The sequence below is a fragment of the Talaromyces stipitatus genome, genomic scaffold, assembly GCF_000003125.1.
Source record: "Talaromyces stipitatus ATCC 10500 scf_1105507295491 genomic scaffold, whole genome shotgun sequence".
NCBI classification, from domain to species: domain Eukaryota; kingdom Fungi; phylum Ascomycota; class Eurotiomycetes; order Eurotiales; family Trichocomaceae; genus Talaromyces; species Talaromyces stipitatus.
Window position 1 is genome coordinate 421,055 of NW_002990122.1, and position 25,276 is coordinate 446,330.

General features: G+C 43.9%; 8 protein-coding genes across 8 annotated transcripts, besides 5 other annotated features; 4 read left to right on the plus strand and 4 right to left on the minus strand.

The window, feature by feature from the left end:
• Positions 1-175: 175 nt before the first annotated feature.
• On the minus strand, positions 176-1,575 carry TSTA_108930 (uncharacterized protein; the record flags this gene model as incomplete). Its single annotated transcript, XM_002488423.1, has 3 exons — positions 176-310; positions 379-1,034; positions 1,083-1,575. The coding sequence occupies 3 exons, from the start codon at positions 1,573-1,575 to the stop codon at positions 176-178; spliced, it is 1,284 nt and encodes a 427-aa protein (XP_002488468.1).
• A 2,033-nt stretch (positions 1,576-3,608) lies between these two features.
• On the minus strand, positions 3,609-5,474 carry TSTA_108940 (pogo transposable element, putative; the record flags this gene model as incomplete). The annotated part of the gene is made up of 2 exons (XM_002488424.1): positions 3,609-5,039; positions 5,142-5,474. The coding sequence occupies 2 exons, from the start codon at positions 5,472-5,474 to the stop codon at positions 3,609-3,611; spliced, it is 1,764 nt and encodes a 587-aa protein (XP_002488469.1).
• Positions 4,326-5,471: a mobile genetic element.
• A 641-nt stretch (positions 5,475-6,115) lies between the features above and the next one.
• Positions 6,116-7,132, plus strand: TSTA_108950 (uncharacterized protein; the record flags this gene model as incomplete). Its single annotated transcript, XM_002488425.1, has 2 exons — positions 6,116-6,141; positions 6,502-7,132. The coding sequence occupies 2 exons, from the start codon at positions 6,116-6,118 to the stop codon at positions 7,130-7,132; spliced, it is 657 nt and encodes a 218-aa protein (XP_002488470.1).
• A 2,929-nt stretch (positions 7,133-10,061) lies between these two features.
• On the minus strand, positions 10,062-11,021 carry TSTA_108960 (uncharacterized protein; the record flags this gene model as incomplete). Its single annotated transcript, XM_002488426.1, has 2 exons — positions 10,062-10,845; positions 11,002-11,021. The coding sequence occupies 2 exons, from the start codon at positions 11,019-11,021 to the stop codon at positions 10,062-10,064; spliced, it is 804 nt and encodes a 267-aa protein (XP_002488471.1).
• Positions 11,022-14,189: 3,168 nt separating this feature from the next.
• On the plus strand, positions 14,190-15,066 carry TSTA_108970 (uncharacterized protein). Its single transcript, XM_002488427.1, has 3 exons — positions 14,190-14,690; positions 14,749-14,943; positions 14,993-15,066. Exons 1-3 carry the CDS (start codon positions 14,207-14,209, stop codon positions 15,034-15,036), a joined length of 723 nt encoding a protein of 240 aa, XP_002488472.1. The 5' UTR covers positions 14,190-14,206; the 3' UTR covers positions 15,037-15,066.
• Positions 15,067-16,152: 1,086 nt separating this feature from the next.
• Positions 16,153-16,811, plus strand: TSTA_108980 (transcription factor nf-Y alpha, putative; the record flags this gene model as incomplete). Its single annotated transcript, XM_002488428.1, has 2 exons — positions 16,153-16,359; positions 16,452-16,811. The coding sequence occupies 2 exons, from the start codon at positions 16,153-16,155 to the stop codon at positions 16,809-16,811; spliced, it is 567 nt and encodes a 188-aa protein (XP_002488473.1).
• A 3,603-nt stretch (positions 16,812-20,414) lies between these two features.
• Positions 20,415-21,938, plus strand: TSTA_108990 (serine/threonine protein kinase, putative; the record flags this gene model as incomplete). The annotated part of the gene is made up of 5 exons (XM_002488429.1): positions 20,415-20,439; positions 20,721-20,919; positions 21,005-21,149; positions 21,211-21,532; positions 21,562-21,938. 5 exons carry the CDS (start codon positions 20,415-20,417, stop codon positions 21,936-21,938), a joined length of 1,068 nt encoding a protein of 355 aa, XP_002488474.1.
• Positions 21,939-22,438: 500 nt separating this feature from the next.
• Positions 22,439-22,585: a mobile genetic element.
• Positions 22,439-22,630: a mobile genetic element.
• A 287-nt stretch (positions 22,631-22,917) lies between these two features.
• Positions 22,918-23,370: a mobile genetic element.
• A 503-nt stretch (positions 23,371-23,873) lies between these two features.
• TSTA_109000 (uncharacterized protein) lies at positions 23,874-25,197 on the minus strand (the record flags this gene model as incomplete). Its single annotated transcript, XM_002488430.1, has 4 exons — positions 23,874-24,471; positions 24,497-24,717; positions 24,851-24,969; positions 25,002-25,197. 4 exons carry the CDS (start codon positions 25,195-25,197, stop codon positions 23,874-23,876), a joined length of 1,134 nt encoding a protein of 377 aa, XP_002488475.1.
• Positions 24,069-24,539: a mobile genetic element.
• Positions 25,198-25,276: the final 79 nt, after the last annotated feature.

Below are 25,276 nucleotides of genomic sequence, written 5' to 3' on the forward strand. Positions count from 1 at the left end.
AATATTGGGGTTAGCCTGCAGTATGAACTATTTATAGGGAGAGAAGACGTATCATAAGTAATGGAATAAAATGCGGAGGCATTCAGAATATAGAATGCAAACTATGAATAGCTCATAACCCTAGACCAAAACAGAGAATAACTGCCACATCAAATGAACCATAAAACTATCAACCTTAAATGCTTGAAGTGATGATACTATCCGTACGTCCAATAATTTGATACCTCTGTGACAGCGCAGTGAGTTCGTCTGCAAATTGAGTTGCATAGAACCCGTGGGTTTCGACGTCATAAAGCAGCCAACAGTTAAACTAGATAGAGAATTAGAAAGAAGGCCACAATAAGCATAAAGTGAGGGGCGTGGGAGCAGGGAGCTCACCTTGGCTATCTTACTTGCCAACCATAGGCATCGTTTTGTCCGCGCAACCGTCACAGATGGAGGTTCAATTGACCGCTCATCGCCTTCGGCCATGTCAGAGAAGAAGCCTGGTGGATAATATATTCTACTCCAGGAAAGACCATGGATCAGGAAATCCTCCGGTAGTTGCCGTAACCCTGATTCCCGTGCCGGGAACTCCCCATTCTCAATTCCAACCATATCAGTATCCGTCTTGATAAGTTTATTTAGATACGTCGCAAGCCGTTTCCAGGGCACGTCCGCTTGAATACGGGACATGGCTTCCAGTACCATTGCCATACACCACAGAAAAGCCAGAGAGACGTGCACGCTTGGCAATGTATTTTCTATGTCTTTCAAACCACCGAGTATAACATCGAGAGTGGCGAATGACAAATGAGACGCCATGGAGACTACCTGTTTACTGGAACTTATTCCAGCAGTTCGATGCTCGATTCCAACCTGGACACAAGAAGGGTTCTGCCAGGATTCATATGCTTGCTCCATTATCTCCAATGTTCTTGTCTGAATGCTCCCTCCCTCATCTCTATCTCTAACCCTACTCTCAACTCTACCACTAGCTTGATCGAACATGGAAGGAATCTCTGCACCATCATGTCCATAATCAAAGATGGCAGCTTAATTAGAAGCTGTTATGTATACCCCTTGTTCTCTAAACAACCAACCCACGAGCCCAGCGTGTTTATCGAGTTCTGATAAGAATTCCTCAGCCAATCTCAGAAACGTAGGAGCGTCCTTTCTTGTGAATAAAACACCATGAGCTTCAACAAAAACAGTCAGGGTTCGGGAATAGTATTCAGGGTACTTTATTGCAGCTTTTGCAGGGTCTAGGAGAGGTCTGAAAAGGAGCAAGATGCTGTCCCGTGCTTTGGTAAAAGGCTGAACGCCGATCAAAGCCTTGGAATAGTAGAACAGCTGCTTCAACAGATCTGGCCGAGCAAGGACGGCCAAATGATGCTGAATCCTACCAACATCCGGATTGAGATTGGCGGCTTTGGCATACCAGTACCTAGCAATACTAGTGTAGCGTCTTCGGTTGTACATATCCACCTCTTCTATGGCCATCCGGTAGCGTGCCAGGTCGCCGAGACATTCAATCCACGTTTCCTTATAATCTGGAACGCTCTCCAACAGCTGAGTAATGTTTGCAAACGCCATGTAAATAAAGGTGTGCATATGGTCAAGTGACGAGGGCAACTTCTTTCACAGCAGTTCCAAGAACAAATAAATACCATGTTGCCACATTCTTGTTGGCATAGAATAGGTTTTCGCTGGTGATTTTAATGACTTGTTTGCAGCTGGATGATTTGAAGCAAGAAAGAAATCAAAATGCTCATGGAGGAGCCTCCTGTGCAGCGCAGTCAGGTTCTGCCATTGCAACACAGTAAGTTCCTCTGGATTCCCACTTTGTTGCTTAACAATGTCAATGCATTGCTTCTCGAGCATTACTACGCCAGCGTAGATGGCTCTGACTTCATTGACTAGTTGTTCTTCAGTGATTGGGTGGGTCTCAGGTTGAAGAAATATGCCTTCGGTTTGCTCGATAGGTTGGTGTGTGGTGGAAGCTGATTTGCGAGATTGTAGATGAGGAGACGCCAGAGAGGGTGCATGAGAGTTGGGTAATGCATCGTCATTATAATCTTCCCATGACGGATTTGTTGAGCAAGAAAAATTGCATGAAGATGAATGATCAAGAGGTTGATCTATCGTATGGGAACTGGTATTGTCACTGCAAATTAGTTTAGGGTGGTGATCTAGCGACACCCCCCTAGTTCCAGCGACACCAGGGTGTCGTTCCAACGACACCCCCACGGAACTCATAGTTCTGAATGGACAATTTCCTTCCAAGTTTTACCATATTCAGTAACCGGTTCTAGGGTTAGGGTTAAAAAGAAAACTTATTAATTCGAAGTGCTGCCAAAGCGCCAAGACCTCGCCCCAAGCCGCCCATAACGCGTAGGACACTCGGGGCGTCTCCAGACGCCAAATACCCGAGCGGTACTTCCTTTTGTTCGTTAAATTAGGGTGTTGTAGCTGCATCAGGTAGTTAGTAAATGGCGCCCATCACACCTAGGCCTCAACTAGAGGGAGGGTTGCGTCTATCTTGTGAGGCAGAATGATAAAGAATAACACTATCATGATCTTTTAGTTCTTGAAGCTTCTACATGTCTACATATATGTGGCAGTCTCTCTGTATGAACCAGTAAATTCAGTACTGAGAGACACGAGAATGAGGATAATGAAATTGGTGATAACGAGGACGACAAGACCAACGAGAATCAGACCAGGAGAAGCAAGCGACGTGACCGTGATCCCAGCTAGCGTTATGGCTAGATGATGGGAGTGAGTAACAGGCAAGCAAGGCACAATTCCTTTTCTGAGCTGTGCATCCTAATTGACTGAAATATAGACTGGCAGCCCCTAAGGCTTCGAATTAATAAGTGTTATGTTTAACCCTAATCCTAGATCCTGTTGCTAAATATGGTAAAACTTGGAAGGAAATTGTCCAATCAGAACTATAAGTTCCGTGGGGGTGTCGTTGGAACGACACCCTGGTGTCGCTGGAACTAGGGGGGTGTCGCTAGATCACCACCCTTAGTTTATTTCCAGGAATATTCTAACTTTAAAGTGATCTCACCCCATCGAACTGATGCTATTAGGAGTCATAACTTGAATTCTGATCAAGATGCACACATACAAGACCGATATGACCTCCAAGGTAATTATTTACAAGCCAAGAGAGCCCGACATCTCTTATATCGCTAGCAAAGTCTGCCTGAGACTCAATAGATAATACAGCGACTACATTGATTGGACGCACTGGTCTGTGCTGTGTAGCCCGGGTAATATTCCGTCAATGGTAAGGTTGTTAACTTCAACTATAATAGTATAAGATCCCTTAGCAATGCATAGCCGCATCGGAGACTGTCTCAGCAGCCGGACAAGCTATGATACGTATTAGTGGAAGGCTGCATTCAGCAAACCAGCTTGCCGTGTGGGTCCTGACCACAGTGGAGTGGTGTTATCTCTACCATCCCTCACCGCCTGAGGAATAACCCTACCTGAGGAATAATTTCAACGGCTTACTGTACAGAATATTTTGAAGCTTTACAACACCACATAATAATTAAATATAGTGAATTTCTGGTGTAGCACTAAATAAGCTATGGCGAATCTAAAAAGCATAAAAGTTAATCGCGAAAACGTGCAGGGGGCCGTATCGCGCGGCCCCTACGGTTTGTAGTAACAACCACCTCATTATCCTCCACATGAGCCTCAGGTTGCACTCTTGGCTTTGCTTGCCTAGAAATTTGCTTTGTAGGCCTTTTTGAAGCCTTTGGAGTTGATATAACATCATTTTGAAGCTGTAAATCAGCTAGCTTAGCCAATTCTTGCTCGTCCTTAAGCCGTTGCTTTTCCGCAGCCTCTTGCTCACGCTGCTCGCGTTTTTCTTGTCGGATTTGAGCTCTTTTAACCTTTTCAGCCTCTCTAGCTTGCTTTTTAAGCTGTTGTTGAAGCTTTTTATCATCTTTATGAGCCTGCTTCTGCGCGGCTTCGTCATTTTTTTGAGAAATAATATCACGAGCTTGCTGAACCTTAGTAGGGCTCATAAAAAGCGCTCCACCATCTTGTTCTGATGGTAAACCTAGTAATAAAGGCTGTTTCTTGTTTTTAGGCTTCTTTGCATTTATGAGAGCTCTTTTCAGGCCTTGATTCTCATTTTGAAGCAAGATAAGCTGAGTAGAAAGATGTGACACCGTTTCTCGAAGCTGTACAGCCTTTTCATCATAAATATTGTTAACAACAGTTTTAACAAGCTTCTCAAGCCGTCTCCAATCTTCTGGAGGAATAATTGAAGCTCCGGATTCGCTTGAGGATGGCCGGCTGGTGATTTTCTTGTTGAATTTGTTGATAACAATCTCCGGATCAAAGGGATATAGACCAGTCGTTCTGAATGCTGAATTGATATTCTTGCTTATAAAAACCTCATTCCAGCTAGCCCAAAAAAGGCGGAAAAAGTCACGTTTAGTGAGCCGGGTGAAGCCTTGGCTATCCCTTATAAAATCATCCAATTGCTTCGTATAAGCGTTAGAAAGAGGCGAGAAAAGAGCGACATCAAGAGGCTGTAAAGTATGTGTTGCATGAGCCGGAAAGATTGCTAATAGAATTCGATTCGAGTCGCAGTATTCAATAAACTTCATTGTAACGTGGGATCCATGCCCATCGAGGATAAGAAGGCGCCATCCCCGGCTTGCTTGAGATTTTGTCTCTTTATCAAAAACATCCACCAACCAGCAATATCCGATATCATTATTAGTCCACCCTGACTCTGAGGCTGCAAAGAAGCATCTCTGTGTTTGGGGATCGTAATCTTGAAGCCAAGAATCCTGTATAAAGCCCGATTTTGCCATATAAATAAGACTAGGCGCTAAAGCAGTTCCATTGGCACAGATACAACCAATTGTTGTAATCCATTCTCGATTTCCATCCTGAAGATGCTGCTTATAGCCCCCTTGCTCATATTTGCGCCGAGTAAAGATTCTTTTCCGTTTTGTGCTTACTCCAAGCATGAAGCCCTTCTCATCCATATTATAGATTTGCTCTGGGCCGAGGTTATATTGCTGTATTTTCCGTCCAATAAGCTCAAAATATAAAGCATATTTATATGCCGAATCTGCCTTTTTTCTATCCGAATCAAGGCCCGTTGAATAGCGAGAAATCACCTTATCCGAATGAGCCTTGAGCCAGCGTGAAGCCCAGTTTTTCCCAGGCTCTTTACCAGATATTTCTCTTGCAAAGTTCGCTAACATTGAATTTGTAGGGGGCAGGCCTCGCTCGGTGAGTTGATTTATCCATTTTATAAGCGCTCTTGATTGCGTGGTGGTGAGTATTCGTTGCTTGTCGTATTGCTCTTCTTTTGAGCCTGTAACGCCGTGAAAACGTTTATAAAGGCCCGATTGGCTAACGCCGTATGTTCTTACAACCAAACTAATATTAGGCTTTTCTCCAGGATCCGCTGAACGTAATGCTGCAAGTGCGAGCTCCATTGAAGCCATATTGGTTGATATATCGCGGTGTGAAATATTCGCGATTTTTCGCGTTTTGGGGTAAATTTATTCCTCAGGTGGGTTTATTCCTCAGGCGGTGAGGGACGGTAGCGCACATGGGAATAACTATGCCTCATCATCCACGCTCCTGTTAGATAACTAGGTGTCGACAGGACGATACCTCTGACCCTAATTAAGAAAGTGCACATCGCCAAAATGCCCCTTGATACCAATCAACTACAGTGGTCAAACCTGTATAGTTTCATGTTTGTGACTCGGATTCTTCGCTTTGCCTTAGCTGAAATTCCTGTTGCTTTTTTCCCTTACTTCTCTGAGGCCGCATTGGAATATATAAAGACATAGAATCACCCTCAATTCTTAGAAAAAGAGAGGAGGGAACACATACAATTTTGCTTGTTAATTCTACTTCCAATACGAACACTTTCCACGTAGCAAAGCTAGGAATCATTGCCGAATCTGCCCCCACGGATTAGTAATAATCCAACAACTCCCCTAACTAGTTCTTAGGATCAGTCGTAGGCTCAAATATCAGGAATTCACCATTACTGGCTCAGTTAGCCTGTCAGATAAGACATTTGGGTCATAGACTAAAACAAATACGGTGGAAATTTCCGCGGCGTGTCTAAGTCATGTCCACGAATATTCGCTGGTTCAGGTAGGGCACTACTCCACATACATCAAATACTATTTATTAGTATGTTGAAAGCCTGACTCCATCTTTAACCCGAATACTAAGTTGATCCCGTATTTTCGAGCCCCTGCTTCTGTCTTAAAATCAGGACGTACTATGGTATCTTGAGTAAGTAATGTTAGTAAACTCCACCGAATATCATTCCTTTATTTGGTAAGGATGAATTTGGTATTTATATACACGCACTGATTAATAATTCCTGATCCGATCCCTTTTACGTATTAGACGATACTCCTATTCAGTCTGTGACCTGTGATTCAAATCGATGACTTCACCACATACCCAGAACACGATGACAGCAGTCCGTACTTCCATGTCCATCAGATCGCTGTTGAACCCGCAGCAAGAAGATGCAGATATCGGGCGACAGCACCGTCTTGACTCCTCGATTCGACACATCAAGGACGAGCAGGCTGGTCGTCGGCATCATTGCCCCCCAAAGGAACATCACGAGCAAAGATATCCCACAAAGATCGGCGGTAGCTATGCGAAACTACAACAAAAAGCATCAGGAGGAAGGCACAAATATGAAGATTCTACCTTGGTCTTCAGCGCCTACTCCACCTCAATCGGACATCGAAGACCACCTCGGCCAAGATACACGTGTGAAGAAATGCATTTCATCTGGTACCACCGTGTAGATCTTAAGAAGGAATGGTCAGATTGCATAGCGGCTTTCAACGAACACTTTTGCAGCCAGGGGCACACAGAGCGAAAAATACCGGGAATCCAATGCAAATTATACCGTTTTATGTACGCTCAGAAATGCCCCACGGTGCGGAAGACGCAACGTTCCAAGAACAGAATTTTACCCAAACATGGTGTTGTTGACTGGTGTCGCGTTTCGTATCCCTGGATGAAAGCTGAGCATCAACGCTTGCTGCGTAATGACGAGGGGTATTGCATTGACGGCCGGGGAAAGATGCGGAAAGAAAATTCAGTGTATTCTCCTTAACTTCCCCTGATAATCTATACTAATCATTCTCTTACAATCTTCGTACTCCAGTAGAGCACCAAGCTAGTGAGAGGATGTCCAAGTACTTGTCAGATAACCCGAATATAGCAAACCAAAAGCCACCTTCTTATCAGGGCTCAATATAGCCTTCAACCTTCAAGGTTACCCCTATGATAGATCGCAAAATTTACCCTGCTAAAATGTCTGTAAACCTAGCTTTGAAACCTAATGTACTGAGACAGGCACAGAAACACAAATACATTCTTGCTAGTCAAAAAATTTCTTACCCTCTTTATTACTCAAGGTAAACAGTCCGGAATCTATGCTAAATAAGAGGGATAGATTCGAAGCTTACTCAGTATGATGTTACCACTTACTGGAATTCCTCTTATCACGTACTTTATAATGTTTGAAATGTATGAGTCTTAATAATCCTTGGGAAAAAGAATACAGCTAACTTTGAATAGGCCGCTCCTCAGATTCAAGAACATCGTAAGATGGCATATCTTACCTCCTATCAATGACCAAGACTGGGACCAGCTTGGATAAATCCGGATAGTCCTTGCAGAGTCTGACAGATATACACTAGACTTCTCTACTGATATTCCACAAATCAGTCAGCCTTTTACTATCTACTATCAACTGTTCGATCTTCTTCACGAAGATCAGGACAGGGAGGGACAGTTCAAGGACTTTGTGACGCAGATGTCGCTAATGTAGCTAAGAGCGCCATGAGAAAACATAACAAGTACTATACTCTTATGGATGATTCATGCGATATTCTCAATATTTCAATGCTCTTAGATCCTTGGTTTAAGAAACTTGTTCTTGGGCGTGAGTTATGAGATGGAGGTTAGGATGTTACTACTGCTATGCAAGAACAGCTTGAGACCCAGTATCATGCACACTGGAACCCGACGATATAGGTAAAGACTGTAAGTTCTATTACCTACCTGGTATAAATTGGCTATACTACTAACACAACGCAATATAGTACGAGTAAGACTGCTTGTTCATCTTGTCCAAAATCTTCTTCCTTGGGCAATAACGGCGGAAATACTTGAGGAGGCAGCCCTTGCTTGTAGAAGACAAATAGAGCCAAATGATCAACATACAAAATATAGTTCTAACTATTTTTATGATGCCTATCTCCTCCCCTTCTTGCGGAGCCAACCATGCCTGAACCTAAGAGCCCTGCTGAAGACAGCTGGACCAGCTTTTGTGGTATATCCGTGTTTTCAAGTTCATGAAGGCGCAGAGTTGAAAGCGTCAATACCGATCGATGTATACGTGGCAGCCAGAAATGCGAAGACTCAAGCAGGACAGGATTTGGAATATCTTTGTAGCAATATGTCATGGTGGACGTGGTCCAAAATGCCAGTACGCTGATCTGAACATGTCTGGTATTACCCAGTTTGACGGCGAAGTTTTGTCTTGCCAACGAATGATACCTGTATTAGATTCCTGTTTACCAAACCCTTTGGCAATCTGAACATAAGAATGATCATCTTCATTTCATTTTGAGACTGGATATTTCCGCGAGATGGATGCGAAAAGAGTTGGCCCTGCCTAGCTAAGGAGTATGTAGTTAAAAGAGTCTCAAGCCCAGCTTGCCAATATACAATATTGTCTGCGAGATAAGCGAAAGTAGCTCAAGTATCGAGCAGGGAAGACATGAGCATAACTGGCTATAGCAAGAAATCAACTTGTATATTAATTATGTCCCCCGTTGCCCAACCTGTTAACATAGGAGTGATTGTCCTTACATGATCAAGCTAAACTAACCAACGTTGATTCTAGCGAGGATAAATCACACTGGATATGGAAGTGGTGATCGGATTCACAAAAGCCAAGGCTGGCGTTCCTGGGCTGGATCAAAATCGCCCTATTCCACTCCTGCAAGCTTTACTGAGCCTAGTTTAAAAGAAGATATCTACCCCAGGACAGAACTGAGGCCTATCTATTGCTTCCAATCAGGTCAGGGATCGGAGCGTTCCTAGTAAGGATGCCAATTGAGAAGGATTATACTGGAGTTTTACCACATTCGAGTACTTGTCAAATAGGGTCTTAGCAAGGGATTTCCTTTCTAATGCCATTATAGATCAATCAGGAATGCAAAACCATATCTGCATTGAGTCTTGTATCTCAAATCTGGTCTCGACTGTCCTTGAGCGAGCTAGTTATTATCACACCTTCTCCGTACTCTCTGCCACTCTAGTGCTCCCTGGTTGGTCAGCGTCATATTAGGGCAATTTGAATATGCAGTTTCTTTTGCTATACGTGTCAGCCTTGCCCATCGCTTTCTGTTCAGCTTGACTCATCAGAGATCCGCAGATTCGTGAACGACTCCAGTTACCCCAAAGCTATGGAAGGATGAACTATGTACCATGTCGAACAAAACTATGCCAAGGGTACCAGATAAATGGAGATTCCCCCAAATTCTATGCGCTCTGGGAGTCTACCTGTTATTAGAAGATTGAGCCGTGGTTGACCTCACACCGCGGTCTATCGAGGACTAGACACCAAGGATTAGGCTCGAATTTTACTCTGCATCTTCTGGTCTTTAGGCTAGTGATAGAGATTTGGTGTTCGTAAAGTAGAGCATTTGTCGTTAACGAGTCGAAATCCGACTCTTCCTGGTCAGGTAGGAAGGTATATGATGCGCGGCATTGACAACACATATATAGTGACTCTTTTTGACTATCCGTCGTACCAGTTATTTCATGTATATAGGACCGCGGTCAGGATTGAGATACAAGTCGCATAGCTGCTTATGAGTTGATTGGGACCGTTAGATAATGTAATCCATCAATTAATCCGTCAAGAGCATGATTTTGTCACTCTGATTCTGAAAAGCACTATATAAATCACAAGAGTCTCCATATTCCTTTCAACCTTTCGCGACGATCATCTGGCTCGTCCTACTAGTCTAGCTTCTATGTCGATTTGCCTTTTTCCGCTTATTCTGCCCTGAGCTTATTCGGCCATTGAGCAGGAAGCCTCTGTCAGACTTAAATTTACCCGGGCCACGGCCACGGACAATGATTCGTCCTGAGCGTGCCTCACAGATCGTAATCTCGGTCCCCGTTGCAAGTGTTACGACAAACGTGAGATGAACAATAAAATACTGCTGAAGCTCCTTGCGGCAGCCATTATTGGCGGTAGCTCTCCGGAATTGAAGGCGCTTCCAGTCGACGGGAAAGGTTGTATAATATGAGTCCATGTCGTGTCCAGCCATGGTATCCAAAAGTATTGATGGAGGCTCATTTTCAGCTTTCTCTTTAGGTGTAGGAGCCACAGCACGGTCGTCCGCTAAGGTAGCTGCTGGTGCCACGTAAATAATCTTAACAGGTTTTCCCTCAACAGACTCAGTAGCAGACACGGTCAATTCTCGCTTGACGATGGGAATGCGGTCTCCCTGTTCCGTTTTGGTATACATAATTCGAGGTAATGTCACGGATCCGGTGATTTGAAACAAATTTCGACGGTAGCAGGTAAGCTCCGCAGCGTGTACAGGTAGTATCTCGTTGGTGGAATTGGCCCGTGGTGACTCGGTAAGCCAAAACATTCCCTGCAGCTGAGCAGAAATCTTCAACGACGTACGGTGGCATTCGATGTGGAAGATAGGGAGAGAGAACGAGAGCAAGTCGTAACTTTCCTGTTTTTCGGGCGGTGCAGTCCAGGATAGAGATTCTGTAGGTGCAGAGAAGTCTCTGTACGAGATGTCATCACTGAAGAGAGTCCACTTTTGTCAGAGATTCATATTATATTAAAGCTGATTTTAAAAGCCAAAGCAATATCTCTGCAGTAGTCAAAAAGGAAATAGAGTGGGAGCGCACCAAATGAGACACTGACTAGGCAATGAATACGACGGATAAGGCATGGCCATTGTATTAATTGAGAGTTCAATGTGCAGAAACTAAGGTAGGTTGATCTACAGCTTCATGAATCCAAACTGGAAAGGACTGAGAGAAAGGAACGAGAAAGTATAGGAGCAACAGTGGGCGATTTGCCAAAAATCACGCAAAAAGTCGGTTTTCTCAAGGTCAGAAGTAATTTGCCTACGTACACAAAAAAAGAAATGCTTGAAGAGTGAAAGAATGACACTCGGGCCAACACTGGAACTATAGGAGTATATTGTGCTCGGGGCAGGTCGCCCCTGGGTAGGACAGCTGTAAACAAGTCAGCCTTATCCATACCTGAAACTAGTAATAAACTTGTAATGGTCTGCCAAACTGCAATGAACACCGAACCCAGGATATTCATATTCTTTTTAGTCTTTTATTTAATGAGACGAAACGATGGGGAAATCGAAGCATAGGGACGTGAGAATATGGGAAACTTGGAAGCTAGGTTTAGTTATCCTACACCCAGGGCAAATAACTTAACCTTGTTTGTACAGTGAAAACTGTGACAGACTGGTGATGATCTATCAGCATTGCCGAATAATAACCCTAACCAAAAATCATAACCCTAGTCACAGGCTCTACTCCGTAGTTACTACTTAGTTTGATCCTGCATTCTTACCAGATATGTTTCAATAACCTGTATGTACTAGTCACGTTAAAAGCTCTAGATAAGTCTTGGAGATAGGACTATGATGGATAGAAATTCTCAGCTCCATTGATTCCACAGAAGCGTACCAATGCACTATCTTCATTAACTGCCTCAATTATGTATTCGAATAGATTGCGAAATTGTTCAATCTCGCATAGATCCTATTTCAGTAGAACAATGTAAGCTGGGGATGTGAATACCATTCCGAGTCAGTTGGAAGATACGGGGTGTCCGCGGTGGCGCACAGATTAGTATAGCTTCACCACACCCTAGTATTATAGCTAGGCTTGATATGGAATAGGAAGCATAAAACCCACACTTGACTCTTATTGGTGGTTGACGTCCGTTACTAAGAATATATGATTCGATCCCTATGACAATAAGTATATAGATTCGCTAGGTGGATGCGGATACGAGGCATAATTATTCCCATGTGCCCTAAAAGCTACCCCATTCCGCAGCTGAGGCGCTGCCTAGTTAACCCCTAAGGCACCTCTTAGACCTGTAATATCGAACAGCCGATCTCTCCTGCCTCGTTTGAAGTCCGGATTATGTACCTTATCCGAACATGGAGCGATCCCCAACACCTGAAATCCATTATCTAATCCCGTCTTTAAGCTAAGCGAGTTGAAACAGTTCCATTCTCCCTTTGCATATAAGTTTATCTACTCGAGAAATGAATCTATAATTCATAAGGCTGGACTGGCCCGTAGCAGATAACACAGCCGCGGGAATTTCGTCTGTATTAGGAATAGTAACAAGTCATCTAGTATTACGATTCCACCAATTAACCCCTGGCAGAATTTTGCAGAACCGCGCATAGCTCGAACTTCTTCCACAGCAACCCCTGCAACTCCTGCATCGCCCTGTTCTAGCTGTCATTTTCGTTGATCACGACATTTGCATTTATCCTTCGTGACCAGAGATACGATACGAAAGAGTTCCAGTGGGTTGTTAATCTGGATTGACTTGATAGTTATTCCCGCAACCCGCCCCTCTTCGGCCCAATGACACCCAATAACGTTAAAAGCTTTGTGATCCACAGTTGAGTACTTGTGGGTCATAAATATGGCCCCACTGAGGTCCATCACGCTCCAACACCTAGATGGCTCAGGGATAGTATATCGTAGAGCACTGTCAGACCTGCCTTGTCTCAACTAATCACTGCACGATATTGCAGCGCAGATACAAATCAAAGCCAATGCATAACTAGTCTAACTCTATCACACGTACCGATTCTATAAAATACACCAGTATTCCCATCCAGATGGCCAGGCTAGCATACCACGATATAGCAGCTCCGTTTGTGATGCCGTACATGGAAGATAGGTTTCTAGTGCAGAATAGCCGAACCAAAGTGAATGCTACTATATCTAAGAGAAGTACTCTGTACAGGGCAAGTAGTACGCTAAACTTAATCTGGATAGGGGCAACAAATACCCCAGTGTAGCGCTAGACTTTTACACGTAATAGTATGTCTGACCCCACTTTTATCAGAAGTTGCGGTATCTACAGAGTGCTTCCAACCAAAATACTGATACGACGTATGAAAGTAAATATAGTGCCTCAAAGGTATGTTACCGGAGTCATTCGGCTTTTTAAGAGAGATAAGAGAGAAAAAGAAATCACAAATACCCCTGCCTCATTATTCGTGTTGTATACTTCGCAGAATCGCAGCATGGGGCCTGGCCGGGCGTTTAATATATATTTGGATCAAAGGCGGCGTGTAAGATAATCTGTCCTCTTTCATATCTTGCCAAGCTGTAATGAAGGATGGTCGGAGACACTATGTGAACTCCAGGAGAGCTAGGGCTAGAAAATGCCATGTAGTGAGCTAAGCCCATCGCCGATAAGGCTAAAGAATTCCCTATACGGAATGGACCAATCATAGGTATTCTTCTATATAAGTTTAGCCAATCCTGTCTGCTCTTTACTCTATTCGCCAGTGGTCTCGCCTATGGTTTCGCCTTCCCAGAGTTTTTATGCTGCCCTAATTTTCAGACGAAGTAGAATCTGCATCGCGAATTGATGGCTAGCCAGGGTTTGGCAAGTGCAGGATGCAGTAGACCGTCCTTGATGAACTAAACATTAAAAACCAATTCATTATATCCTGTTTGGCCCAAAAAGCAGAACAGATCTCGCTCTTGATTGTAATGTCAGCTAGCCTCGTCATGCAAAGGGGGAATGGATTTCTAGATCAGGCAACACAGTATGTAGATTCTGTCTCAGATTCAATGTGTATGATTTGATAGGAAGCTCTCACAAAAGTGGGCCCAAACCAAAAGCTTCCTAATCAAATAGATAAATTACATTATCGGAGGCAGAATCTACTCAAGTTCTTGTCCCCGATCTGACGCTTTGTCAAGCTTACAAGTTCTTACTTATATGCGGGGTGTGTGTTTGTTTTTCTTTTTTTACAATATTATTACAATGTGCTGTTTAGCTGCCATCATCGACAGAATTACATATGACTATTTTGCAGAATCTATTCTACCTTCTGAATGAATCAGAATAAATATGAAATCTTTGTCGATGCCAGCAGAACAACTACCGGATACTCAACTTGATCCTTTCGGCACTCTTGAGCTGAGTGCATTAGAGACTTCTCAGAGTTTTTCGTTGGACAGGCACAATCCCTCGCTTTACCCGCATATGGGTCACGGGGGATCAACAAAGGGTAGGGCTACGTATCGCAAAAACAGGCTGGTTATCAATGTTACGGGCGCCTGTGAATACTCAGAGCCGAGCTCCTTAGAGATCGGCAATACGAAGGAGGTCACTGCATACTATAAAAGTGCTTTCAGACAACTACAAACAAGCGACTGCCGCTCACTGGCTGAAATCTTCGTGGAAAGCTTTGCAACCTATGAGCAGGCGAATCGGCCTTGCAATAGTGGAAAGGAAGCAGTAATGTTCCAGGGAGAGGAATCCCAGAAGTCCAGGCCAGAGTGGTGGCCCCAAGATATCAAGCACGAAGGACCTGACGATATCATGAAAGAGTGTAAGGATCATTATTTTGCAGACTCCTAATCACTAATGTACTAATACAGACAACGAAGCTCTTATAGAGCTACTCGTCCATCTTCTTCAGAACCTACTTCCTATAGGAACCACTGCGGCGATGTTCGAAAAAGCCTCCGATGGCGCCAAAAATCAAGCCTCTCCCGCGGAGCAAGCTAGAAGACGAACTTTGATTTTAGACGAGATATTCCGTGTGAGAAAGACTGAAGAGCGGTATAAGAAGAATGAAATTGGTAGGTACAGAAGACCCGTTAAGCCCGAAACGGCGCTTACACTGCCGAGATGGAACAACCCAGGTCTTCGTTTCCAATGGCGACAAAGCTTAAAAAGGAGAACCTGACTTGAGGGTAATTCCTCGCGTAAGGCCAACCGACAGAAGGGATATGTTTATCAGGGCTGGCTGCCTTGGCTTCAGCCGCATCATTTCCAGGGTCGTCACAGTGACTGGGAATACACTTGATTGCAAGATAACAGCACAATTGTTTGTCAACCCCTGCGACCAAGAGACACTAGATGGTGTTCATAAATTAGTCCAACTCTCTATCCTAGGTTCTAGAAATTGGTTTGCATGTTATAATTTCTCAAACAGCGCATCAGTCGACGTATATAGTCGTATTCGTAATATGAGCTCCAGGGTACGTCGAGTGTCGATTAAAAGTCTTCCAAAATTATGTAGAATTATATTGGACCTGTCTGCAAAGTCACTTCCCAAGAACTGTACAAGGGTCAGATTCAGTTGGGTCTATAGTATCCACCAGCTCTGTGATTTTATTGGTAGTCTTGTGGATGTCGGAGAAGTGGTGGAAGATATTACTACGTTAGCAACCGTCCAGACAGCTCTGGAAGAACTCAAAACTTTTTGACAATAGGACACATATGGAAGCAGAATGCTCATATATATATCTGGTACAATACCATGTATGATATAGCGAAGTAGAGCTCTCCTGGAGTTTCTCTAAAAGTAGTTTAACCCAACTCGGCGGAGGGTTTAAAAGTAGGATCAGACTTTCGAAGTCAAAGACTCCATATAGAGTACTAACACTAATTATTAGTGGCTACAGGCAACATTAGGTAGTTGGTTGGTCGAACCAAGTCGCCTAATCAGCCTTGTGGCTTTCGAATCTTGTTTCATAACACCCAGTCTTTTCACACAGATTCGCTGCCTTATAACAACCGGTCCAGTCTCGCTGTCACCTCCGCGCAGCTTATATCATCTCATTTTATCACGTCTTATCCCATTATCCTTGCCCTAATCATTAAATTGTTTTGTTTATATTGCATACGCGGGGTGCTTCAAATCCCATCCTATAGTGGCGCGAAGTGCTTCGTGTGCGACAGAAGGTACTTAGAGCAGTGCCCTCGTCACTATATATATTAATTCCCATTCAGTTACATTAACAACATGAGGTACTCTCCGCAATACCAGCCACCACATGGCCAACATGCTCATACGCTTCCCACATATCAAACCCCCAGAACTGCCAGCTCATCTCAAGATCAAGAGTCTCCGATATTCACTAGATACGGTCATAACGAACAGATGGACTTCGTGCAACAATACGGTATTTCACCTCATCAGTTCTGTTCCACGCCGCAAGGATCCTGTCGCTCACCACAAACGGATGGAGCTCAAGAAAAGAATGAGCGAGGTCTCTAATCTCCTCACCAAATCTCCGGACAAAATCCTCCTACGCCTCAAGTACAAATGTCGCAAAATACCCAGTTGCAACAAATTCAACAGATAAGCCATGTTGGTAACCCGCACCTACCAAACACGCAACCTATTGTCAATTATGTCCGACCCGGTGTTCCTCCAATGGGGCCTCCGCCTCTTCCGACTCAAGTTCAACAGAACCCAGCCGGTGGTGAAGTAGTTGCAGGTGACACGCGGGAGAAGTCGCCGGTGTACGTGAATGCAAAGCAGTTTCATCGGATTTTGAAACGACGTGTTGCGCGACAGGCACTCGAGGAACAGTTGCGACTCACATCAAAAGGCCGCAAACCATATCTACACGAATCACGGCACAACCATGCTATGCGACGGCCTCGTGGCCGGAATGGAAGGTTCTTGAAAGGCCAACTTAGTCGCCTCTATGGATGATAAAAACGATGGCTGAATCACGTCGCATTGTCTTTATTCCAACCATGATTTCTCCATATTCTAAGAGAGGATATGATAGTTGTATTCGCCATACTATTGCAATGTATAGAACATTAGATATGAGCCATAAGTTAGGGACGAAAGGAGATCCACAATATCATAAGTAGTTATCACTGCTGCTAGACCGTTTAATATATAATTATATTTGACTTTCTGATCTTGACTATATTCTATTGGGAAGAACCGTAATACTTAGAAACTCTATCAATATCCTCAAATTCGAAGAATAATAGTCTACAATTCCTCTTTTTAGAAGCCCGACATGCTAACCGAATCTATATACCGAGCAGCTTGCTCATACGTTAGCTAGCAACAGGTCCGAAGATGCATTCTGAGATAATTGATGATGTTGACTCGTTGAGGAGCCATGTATCTTCGCTAGTAATTACTATGCAGACGGTAAAAATACTTCAAGCATACTACGAAGATATGGTGCGTGTTTATATGAGAAGTGGGCTTGGATTATTCCCACAACCTTCTTTTCTCCACTATACTGTCGGATTGGTGGGTCTACCTCAGGCTAATCCTGAAAGTGACTAGCAAGATTTATGTGTTCAGTTCTCCCATACCGCAAAATGGCTTTGTTAATACCACAGTATGGGCTTCGGCACGGGAATTGACCTCAGTTCCCGGCACATTCTACGTGGTCTAAACTATGATACATCACATTTGACGTTTCCTGAAAAGTGAGGCATAGTATACGGAGGCCTCTGGTTAGCCCAAAATAGAGGGATGACTTGTCTCTGGGTTTATCGAGATGTCCTTATTCCATGTGGTAGATCTTGCGATATTCTAACACGTACTAACGTTATTTACCCTCTCAGTATCTCTTCATCGTGCAGAGACCGGTAACATTTCCAATTTTAGGTATGCATTGGGTCAATCTCCATTCGGTATTTCTACTTTACACCAATGACTTCCCCCTGTATTATAATGTGCGCACGCTCCCCTATCAAGGTGAGAGGCTCTTCCGAGTTTATTGTGCTTCGTACTCCGTATCCGCTACGACTGGATCTTCCTAGCTTCAAATTTCCCAGTTAATGTTTGAGTGAATACCGTTAGCGACCTAGAAATACCTACATTTACCTCTGTTTGATAGATTATGGTGAGTATTGACATTATTTTCGTAGATGGAAAGTGAAACTCAACGATCAATTAGTCCGTAGTCTATAGCTTGCCTCTGATTTTACAGTTAAGAAGCGAGAATCGGAAAATATACCGTTCGACCAAACACGAGGCCCCACTAAGGGGTTGATAGTATTTCTGGCTGGCAAGAAGCGGCTTGAAAGTTGGCTGCATAAGCGTGTTTCCAGCGCACCACGGCCATCTTACAACCACTTGCTAGTATAGTCTGCGCTACGGTATCATACAATGAAATATTTAGGTTCCCACAGAGTCATCACACTACATAGTAATGTCATACCATCCAAGAATTTACAGAGTACTAAATCGTTTACTACTTGAGGGACGCTGTCGCTGACTCCGTTGTTGGCCAAGCAGCTGGAGTGACAAACGTCATCGTCACAAGTAGTCGACGAGCACGTAAGAGGGGGAATATGGATCAGGTTAGTACTTAGTCTAATTTTGCGCGGTCAACGAACCCCTGCCATCAATCATTGCATTTTCTTTGACCGGTCATCTGCATATTCTACTGGGTCCGCCATCAAGTAGTTGACTTATTAGCTTCTACATTTTACCGGTACAAGGATAGCCTTGTATATCACAGAGGCTAGATTGTGAGTCGCTCAATCACTTGAATTTTGGGTTGGTGAAGTAGGGCGATGTACACATTCCGCCTCACCTGAACACAGTACATGTACCTGACTCGCCATCATCACCACTGGAGTGATTTTCTTATGCTACAGGAGACCAAATCCAACTTTACAGCCAAACCATAGCTGCTTCTCCAACATGATTGGGCTCTGCAACATCTTCGAGCTGTACACATAGTATAGCTGAGTCCGCCTTTCAAAATTCCCACCATTTCACAGAAAACGATGCCCATAGGGATCTGTTCGAGTGTCTGTACGTACTAGGTCTGGCACTGCTTCTCTTCTAACATATAAACCCCTTCAATGCTCATCTCCATCGTCCCGTTGTCTATCATTCTCCTGACTCTCATCATCTCCATATCACAACAGCATTGTGTCCAGGTTTCGAATGTCATATACTTCTAACATTCCTTCATTGATCTTCCCTTTTGACCTCTCCTTCTGGTCTTTTTTTCTTTCTATTTTTTTTTTTTTTGTGGAACTCCTCAAAGTTTTACCATTCAACTTCTTTGTCACTTTGACTTCTCTTCATTTTAGTTCTTTCCATATTAGCCATGAGTACGCTAGCGAATATCACTCCGGAAATCATTTCGCAAATCCGCGGTCTTGTCAACTACGCCAATGAGAAATATTATTTCGTCCTAATAAGCCTGTTAGAGCTTCCTTTGACGATCAGCAGGCCACATGTCCTCTTAAAAGACATGGGCTGCTGCCTAATTCAAACGAGCGAGAACGAAACTCTAGCACTATCCGATCTTCCCAACGGCAGAGAATATCAAATCTGTTTGTAACAATAAAAGTGTCAATGTTGAGACGTGCAACGGCTCAAAACCTTGGACGGGACGATTTTCTGACAGGGAGTTCTGTGTGAAGTTAAAACATGCAGATGTAACTCAACCTGTATTTTCTTTCTATTTATCGTCGCACACCTCTCATAGGTTTGATGAGATGGACATGGGCAAATTCCTCCGAGATCCTGCTACAAAAATGATATACGGGTATATAATTGGCTATATGAGTTCGGACTCTATCGCCTTCGTTCTTTCGGCGGAGAGCTTTCTAAAAAAAATTGAAGGAGCTCGGTGATGGAAGCGAAGAGACAAGTCAGTGAGATGCATGCACTACTCATGACGACTTAAGGTGACAACGGGAAATTCTTCTTGCATACGAGCGAGTCCCAGAGGGAGGGCAGCTGGTGTCAATATTATCGCATGTAATGGAAACCACACCTACATGAATCCGAGATAAGCAGCCGCGCGCACAAAATGTTCAACAAAAATATCTACAGTCAGGCTAGAAATCCTTCAGATGTACTACAGATTGCTTTTCAACCCCTAATGTGTTTTCAAGCTAAGAACTCATGGTCAGGACCAACCCTAGTAGAGCATAGAAGGACATTTTTGCACAAGGATTGAGAGCAAAACGATCGGACGCAATAGGACCCAGGGATACTTGAGATTACTATCCCTATCCCGATGACATAGAATACAGCTTCCCATTCCGTTTCCTAGATCCAGCACGCTAGATCAACCTACAATCAAGCGAAATTGATCTTTATGGTGTCTTTAGGTCGACGAAATTAATTGACAGTATCGTATTATTAAGAACTTAGTCGCATGCAACTAGTACTAGTGATAATTGGTATATATAGCATTTTACTCAGCTGCCTAGACGTCTAGCAGAAACGTGGTCAAAAGTAGTGAAATATCTGTCATTCTCAGTTAAGGGAGTCGAATGGCGACATCATATACAGATTCAACAAATCCCAGTAATGGTCGCCAAACTTAAGAAATACTGTTCTTCTCCGACTTCTATAGTGTTTACTGAGATACAAAGGCACGACGCTGGTTAAATGGTAATTTCAAGACTTTTCTATCACAACACCTGTTCTAAGCAGCTGCCTGGTCCACCTCTGGTATGGTTTAAGTCTCACTTCCACGCTTGTCGAGTAGTAATCTTATAATCATCTCTCCACTATCCTTATTCTTAACAGCTGCTTGGACTATATCTGGTGTGATCTGGCTTCTTAGGGGGGGACAGATTGCCAGGCAGTAACCTTATAATCATTTCTCTACAGTAACTGTCTGTTCTAAGCGGAAGCATAGTAGTGAGATCCGGATCACACCAGATATAGTCCAGGCAGCTGCTACGAACGAGGTCACTGAAGAAATGGTTATGAGATTACTACTTGATGAACGTGGCAGTAAGATCCAGATCACACCAGATATAGTCCAGACAGCTGCTAAGAATGAGTACAGTGGGGAAATGATCGTAGGGTTACTGCCTGTCAAGCGTCGCAGCGAGATCTAGATCACACCAGAGAAATCAAATCTCTCTTAAGAGTCAAACTCTTTCCGTTAGCATCCTTGAGTCCCGCCGTCCCGGTCATTTCGTCCTAGTATTCATATCTGCGACATGGTTGAAAATGGTGTTCGAACACAAGTGTCTTTTGTGTGGGAAGAAGTGGATGAACTACACTGATCTGACGCGACACATTAGCCGATATGTGAGTATGGTGTCTTCCAGCCAATAGGAGACATGTCTCGCAGATTTAAAAGCTCCTTTAGGGAGACAACGATCAGGTTCAGGGAAAAGAATCGAGGAATGCCTTTCCATTCCTCCGTCTCCCTCCTAGTAAGAGAAATCGCGGGATCCTCTATACCCCTCTTGTGCAAGGTATCATTAGAGATCTTACAAACCCTAAAAATACTGTCAAAAGGTCGACTTGGGTTATTGCTTTTAGACAACTCCTCCAAGTCTTACAGTGGTTACATTCACACCACCTAGTTCACCGAGACATCAAGCTAGTTAACATTGGGATCGACCTCAATCCTCTTCATGTGTCAATTCTAGATCTTGGTGCAGTTGGCAAGCTCGATAGTCATACTGGTATCATTGCCCCTTCACCGGTCGAACAGGAACGGTCCACTACATTGCGCCAGAAATGGAGAGTACGGACTATAATGGAAAGGTCGACATTTGGGCAAGTGCTGTTGGTTGTGAAATTTTCCTGGGTTCCCATCCCTGGCCATTATCTGTCAATCCATGGCGCGCAGACAAGAATCCAAGGCTTGACGAGTATAAAAAACATCACCGCTGTTTTGTGCAATCTTTGAGACAGAATGCAAAAAGCGAAACGACCATGCCAGTGCTTTCTCTTATCGCGGATATGTTGAACTGGAGCCCTAAAGCAAGGCATTCTGCTCTGGAGGCCTTGGAATATCAGTTTTTCCTTGATACTTTGAACCAGGAGAGACAAGGTAATGTAAAACGACGAAAACTGAGTGCGGATTGATTAAAGGGGGTAATAGTTACCAGAGGTTTTTAAATATATAACCTTGGTCAAGTCTGTTCCAGAATGATCTATATCTTTCAGAGTTATTATACGAATCTGATTTATTGATATCGAAGGATAAAAGGTCTGAATAGAAATAGGGTCTCGTGCTAGCGCCAGAATTAGGTTTTCAATCGATGAACTGCGGCAGTATGATTTTATTGATGCATCTGCTCTAGAAACTCTACTCCCTCATTGCAAGAGCTGCGCTTTTGGTCCTTCAAATCTGAGGATACTTTGGATGCTGAGTGTAATTTTCATCACATTGTGAGAAAAATTAATAATTTCTTAGTCAAGTAGCCAACTTTCATTGCGATCAGCCTTATCAATCATTCCAGCTTATGCTCAGCATGAGTTGTCATGTCTTTATATCCTCAAAACTCAACTGATGCGCACATTCTTGAAATATTTCATTGAGGAGCTATTTCATTATTTACGGAGCGGCTAGAACTGAAGTCGGCATTGTTATGGATAATGCCTTTCTCCACCATTCTGAAAATATCGAAGCGACGTGTTTAAAATTAGGCGTCAAACTTGTATATTTACCCCCATACACTACAGATTTGAATCCTATCGAGGAGATCTTTGCTGACCTGAAAGCCTTTATACAACGTCATTGGAAGTCGTACGAGACTAACCCGGATCAAGGATTTTGTGGGTGCACTAAGGTGCATATACGTACGTATGAAACACTTAAGTCAATCTCAATAGGTAGTTCTTCGGTTCTGTGTTCTCTATCTGTCTTAAGAGGCCCCGACGCGGTCTATATAGTCCTTGCTTGACGAGGTCACGTGTAAGCCATACGTGACCTCTCCTTGCTGCATACCAGTGCCAGGCATCTCGATTGCACGAAGCAACCAACAGATTTGATAATCTTCTTGAATGGTGCGTTGAAAAGGTGCAGCAAAGATGTAGTAGTAGTAGTAACTTGAAGAATTCCTATTCCTAACCAACGTAGATATGAGTGTGCAGTGCTTTCTGAGATTATAATAGATCCAGCTGTCACTGAAAGCGTACCAAAGAGTCCTGGTCTGCTATGTCGGGAAAAATGAAGCTCATATTTATCTGGCGCAAATGTAATGCCTTCAGCAGCGCCCCAGTCAAGAGCTTCTTAAAGAGAGTCTGATAATGTTTTGCAGTCAGTAGCAAGAGACGGGGAGGTCGCCAAGTCAGTTGCGTCATCCGCGTAGCCAAATCTGGTCCTTGGGTTGCCTGGACGGAATAGAGGCGCTATGTAGAGCATGAAGAGAATTCCAGAGATTGGGGAGCCTTGTGGTAGAGCACAGGCGATGTCTGTTAAAGGACCGGTTTCTCCATCAAGTCGGATCTGAACTGATCGCTCAGTCGCAAAGGAGGCGATATAGAGAACAAGATTGGTGTCGGATTGCTGGTTAACTCCAGGCCACTCCTGAACAGTGATTTACCAAGAAAAGAAGTGACTAGGAAGATTGTATTTATTCAGTTGTCTCTCTCTATCCATCAGGCTCCAAAGCTGGGAATTTATAAACATCTTTGGCGGGGTGATTTGTGTGAGCTATCATGAGAGTAAACATTGGGCTTAAATCTAGATGTCTAGATATATACCCTAAGGTGCATTTTTAGACCTGTAAGATCGAAAATCCAATCTCTCTGCCTTGTTTGAGATGCGGATTATTTGACAGATTCATCCAAAGCGCTAACTGCCGGAGTCTACTGCTTCCCAGGAGCTGAGTGTGTGGGAGAAGGATGTAGTGCCTGGGTGATTAGGGCTCAGGGCTTTGGTCTGGAGTTCAAAGCATTCGTCCCATCAGAGCAAAGGCGGCTTGCATATTTCCTTGTAATTTCCAAGTAAAGGCAAGATTGCACATGCTGGCCGGAGTGTCAGGATGCCCAGGTCCTAGCACCTGTTTCCAGGCTTCAATCACCTGCACACCTAGCTTTTCTGCTTCCTTTCATCGTCCTTGATTCTGGTATGTTAATGAGAAGTTGTTCATGCTGAGCTGCAGTGTAGGTGATCGAAGCCCGGAAACAGGTGCTAGGACCTGGGCATCCTGGCACTCCGGCCAGCATGTGCAACTCACGTACATCGAGGGCAGGCACATATAGTAGCCCCGCTCCTCCAAATAGATACATCACATATGCTTGAGAACTCTTCCGGTCTAGAGTATTATCCTCAAAGGATACATCGCTCGCTTCTACAAACGTATCTGCACCCCCTAGTTGCAGTGCTCGAGATCGATATTGTTTAAAATAGCATAATACTCGATCCGAGGCCTCATGATGCTCAGGACCGGGATTTGTCAAGAATCTTGAAAGGCGGGATACTGCAAATGCTATATCGACTCTTGTACTTAATGCAGCGTACATAAGAGAACCCACTTCTATCTGGAACTTGTGGATTGAGGATTTTGATGCAATTTGCTGGTACGGGAAAAGCTCTTTCTTCTCCATTGGAGTGTGGTATGTACCTCGTTTGTCGGCCAAGTTGGCGATTTTGTCAATATATGACGCTTGGCTGAACCATATCAATCTCTGCTAACGATTTCATATGATTTGGATCACTAGGAACCACTCTAAATCCTCCCCTCCATTTACAACTCGATTGTCGTACCCAAGAACTGCCACTTGCATGTCCCCGGCCCATACAAAATCTCCCTCGGGGGCTCGTCGATAATTGATCAAGCCCCTCCGGTCGTTCGTTCGTTATGTGGTACCATCGAGCAGCGTTGAATTTTAAGTGGATATTCGGAAGCATTAAAGGCTGCACTCGTCTCTGCGGTATGAAACGTGCTTCCGTTTATTATCAGAAATTTAGCAGGACAATTTCCCACCTTCCGCACTAGTCATTCATTAGCTTCCTTGTCATCATAATTTGAGGCTTTTGGGTTCTTGACCCTTGCAATCCCTTCTGTAGGTTTGTTATCTCCCTTGAGGTTTTTATCGACCTTCTTGAACACCTTTTGGATACCACTTTTCGGAGCGTTCTTCGGAAAGATGTACCACCAAGCATTGGCTAGATGTCCAAGAATTCCACAAGCCCTATACCGTGGTTTGATTCGAAAATCGAGCCATCGGTTGTACTGTTGCGCTTCTTGTCTCCTCTTCTGCGATCACCCTGCGGATTGGTTCTCATGGATGGCATCCCATCTAAGTTTCCATCCTGCTCTTCGCTATCTCCGTATGTGACTGCAAATGCGCCTATATCAGCCCTAACCGGTTGATTCACTGGTCGCAGTGGCATGCCTACGGAAAGCGCCTGAGAAAGTACGGTAGCTCAGAGATCCGTTATCTATTTCTTCACCTTTAAATTTGTTAGCGAA

Excerpts from the sequence above, each read along its gene's own strand:
- TSTA_108970 (XM_002488427.1), top strand. The coding sequence starts at position 14,207 with ATGAAATCTTTGTCGATGCCAGCAGAACAACTACCGGATACTCAACTT. Across the intron at positions 14,691-14,748 it reads TGACGATATCATGAAAGAGT|CTCTTATAGAGCTACTCGTC; the intron begins GTAAGGATCATT and ends CAGACAACGAAG. Across the intron at positions 14,944-14,992 it reads GTATAAGAAGAATGAAATTG|ATGGAACAACCCAGGTCTTC; the intron begins GTAGGTACAGAA and ends TACACTGCCGAG.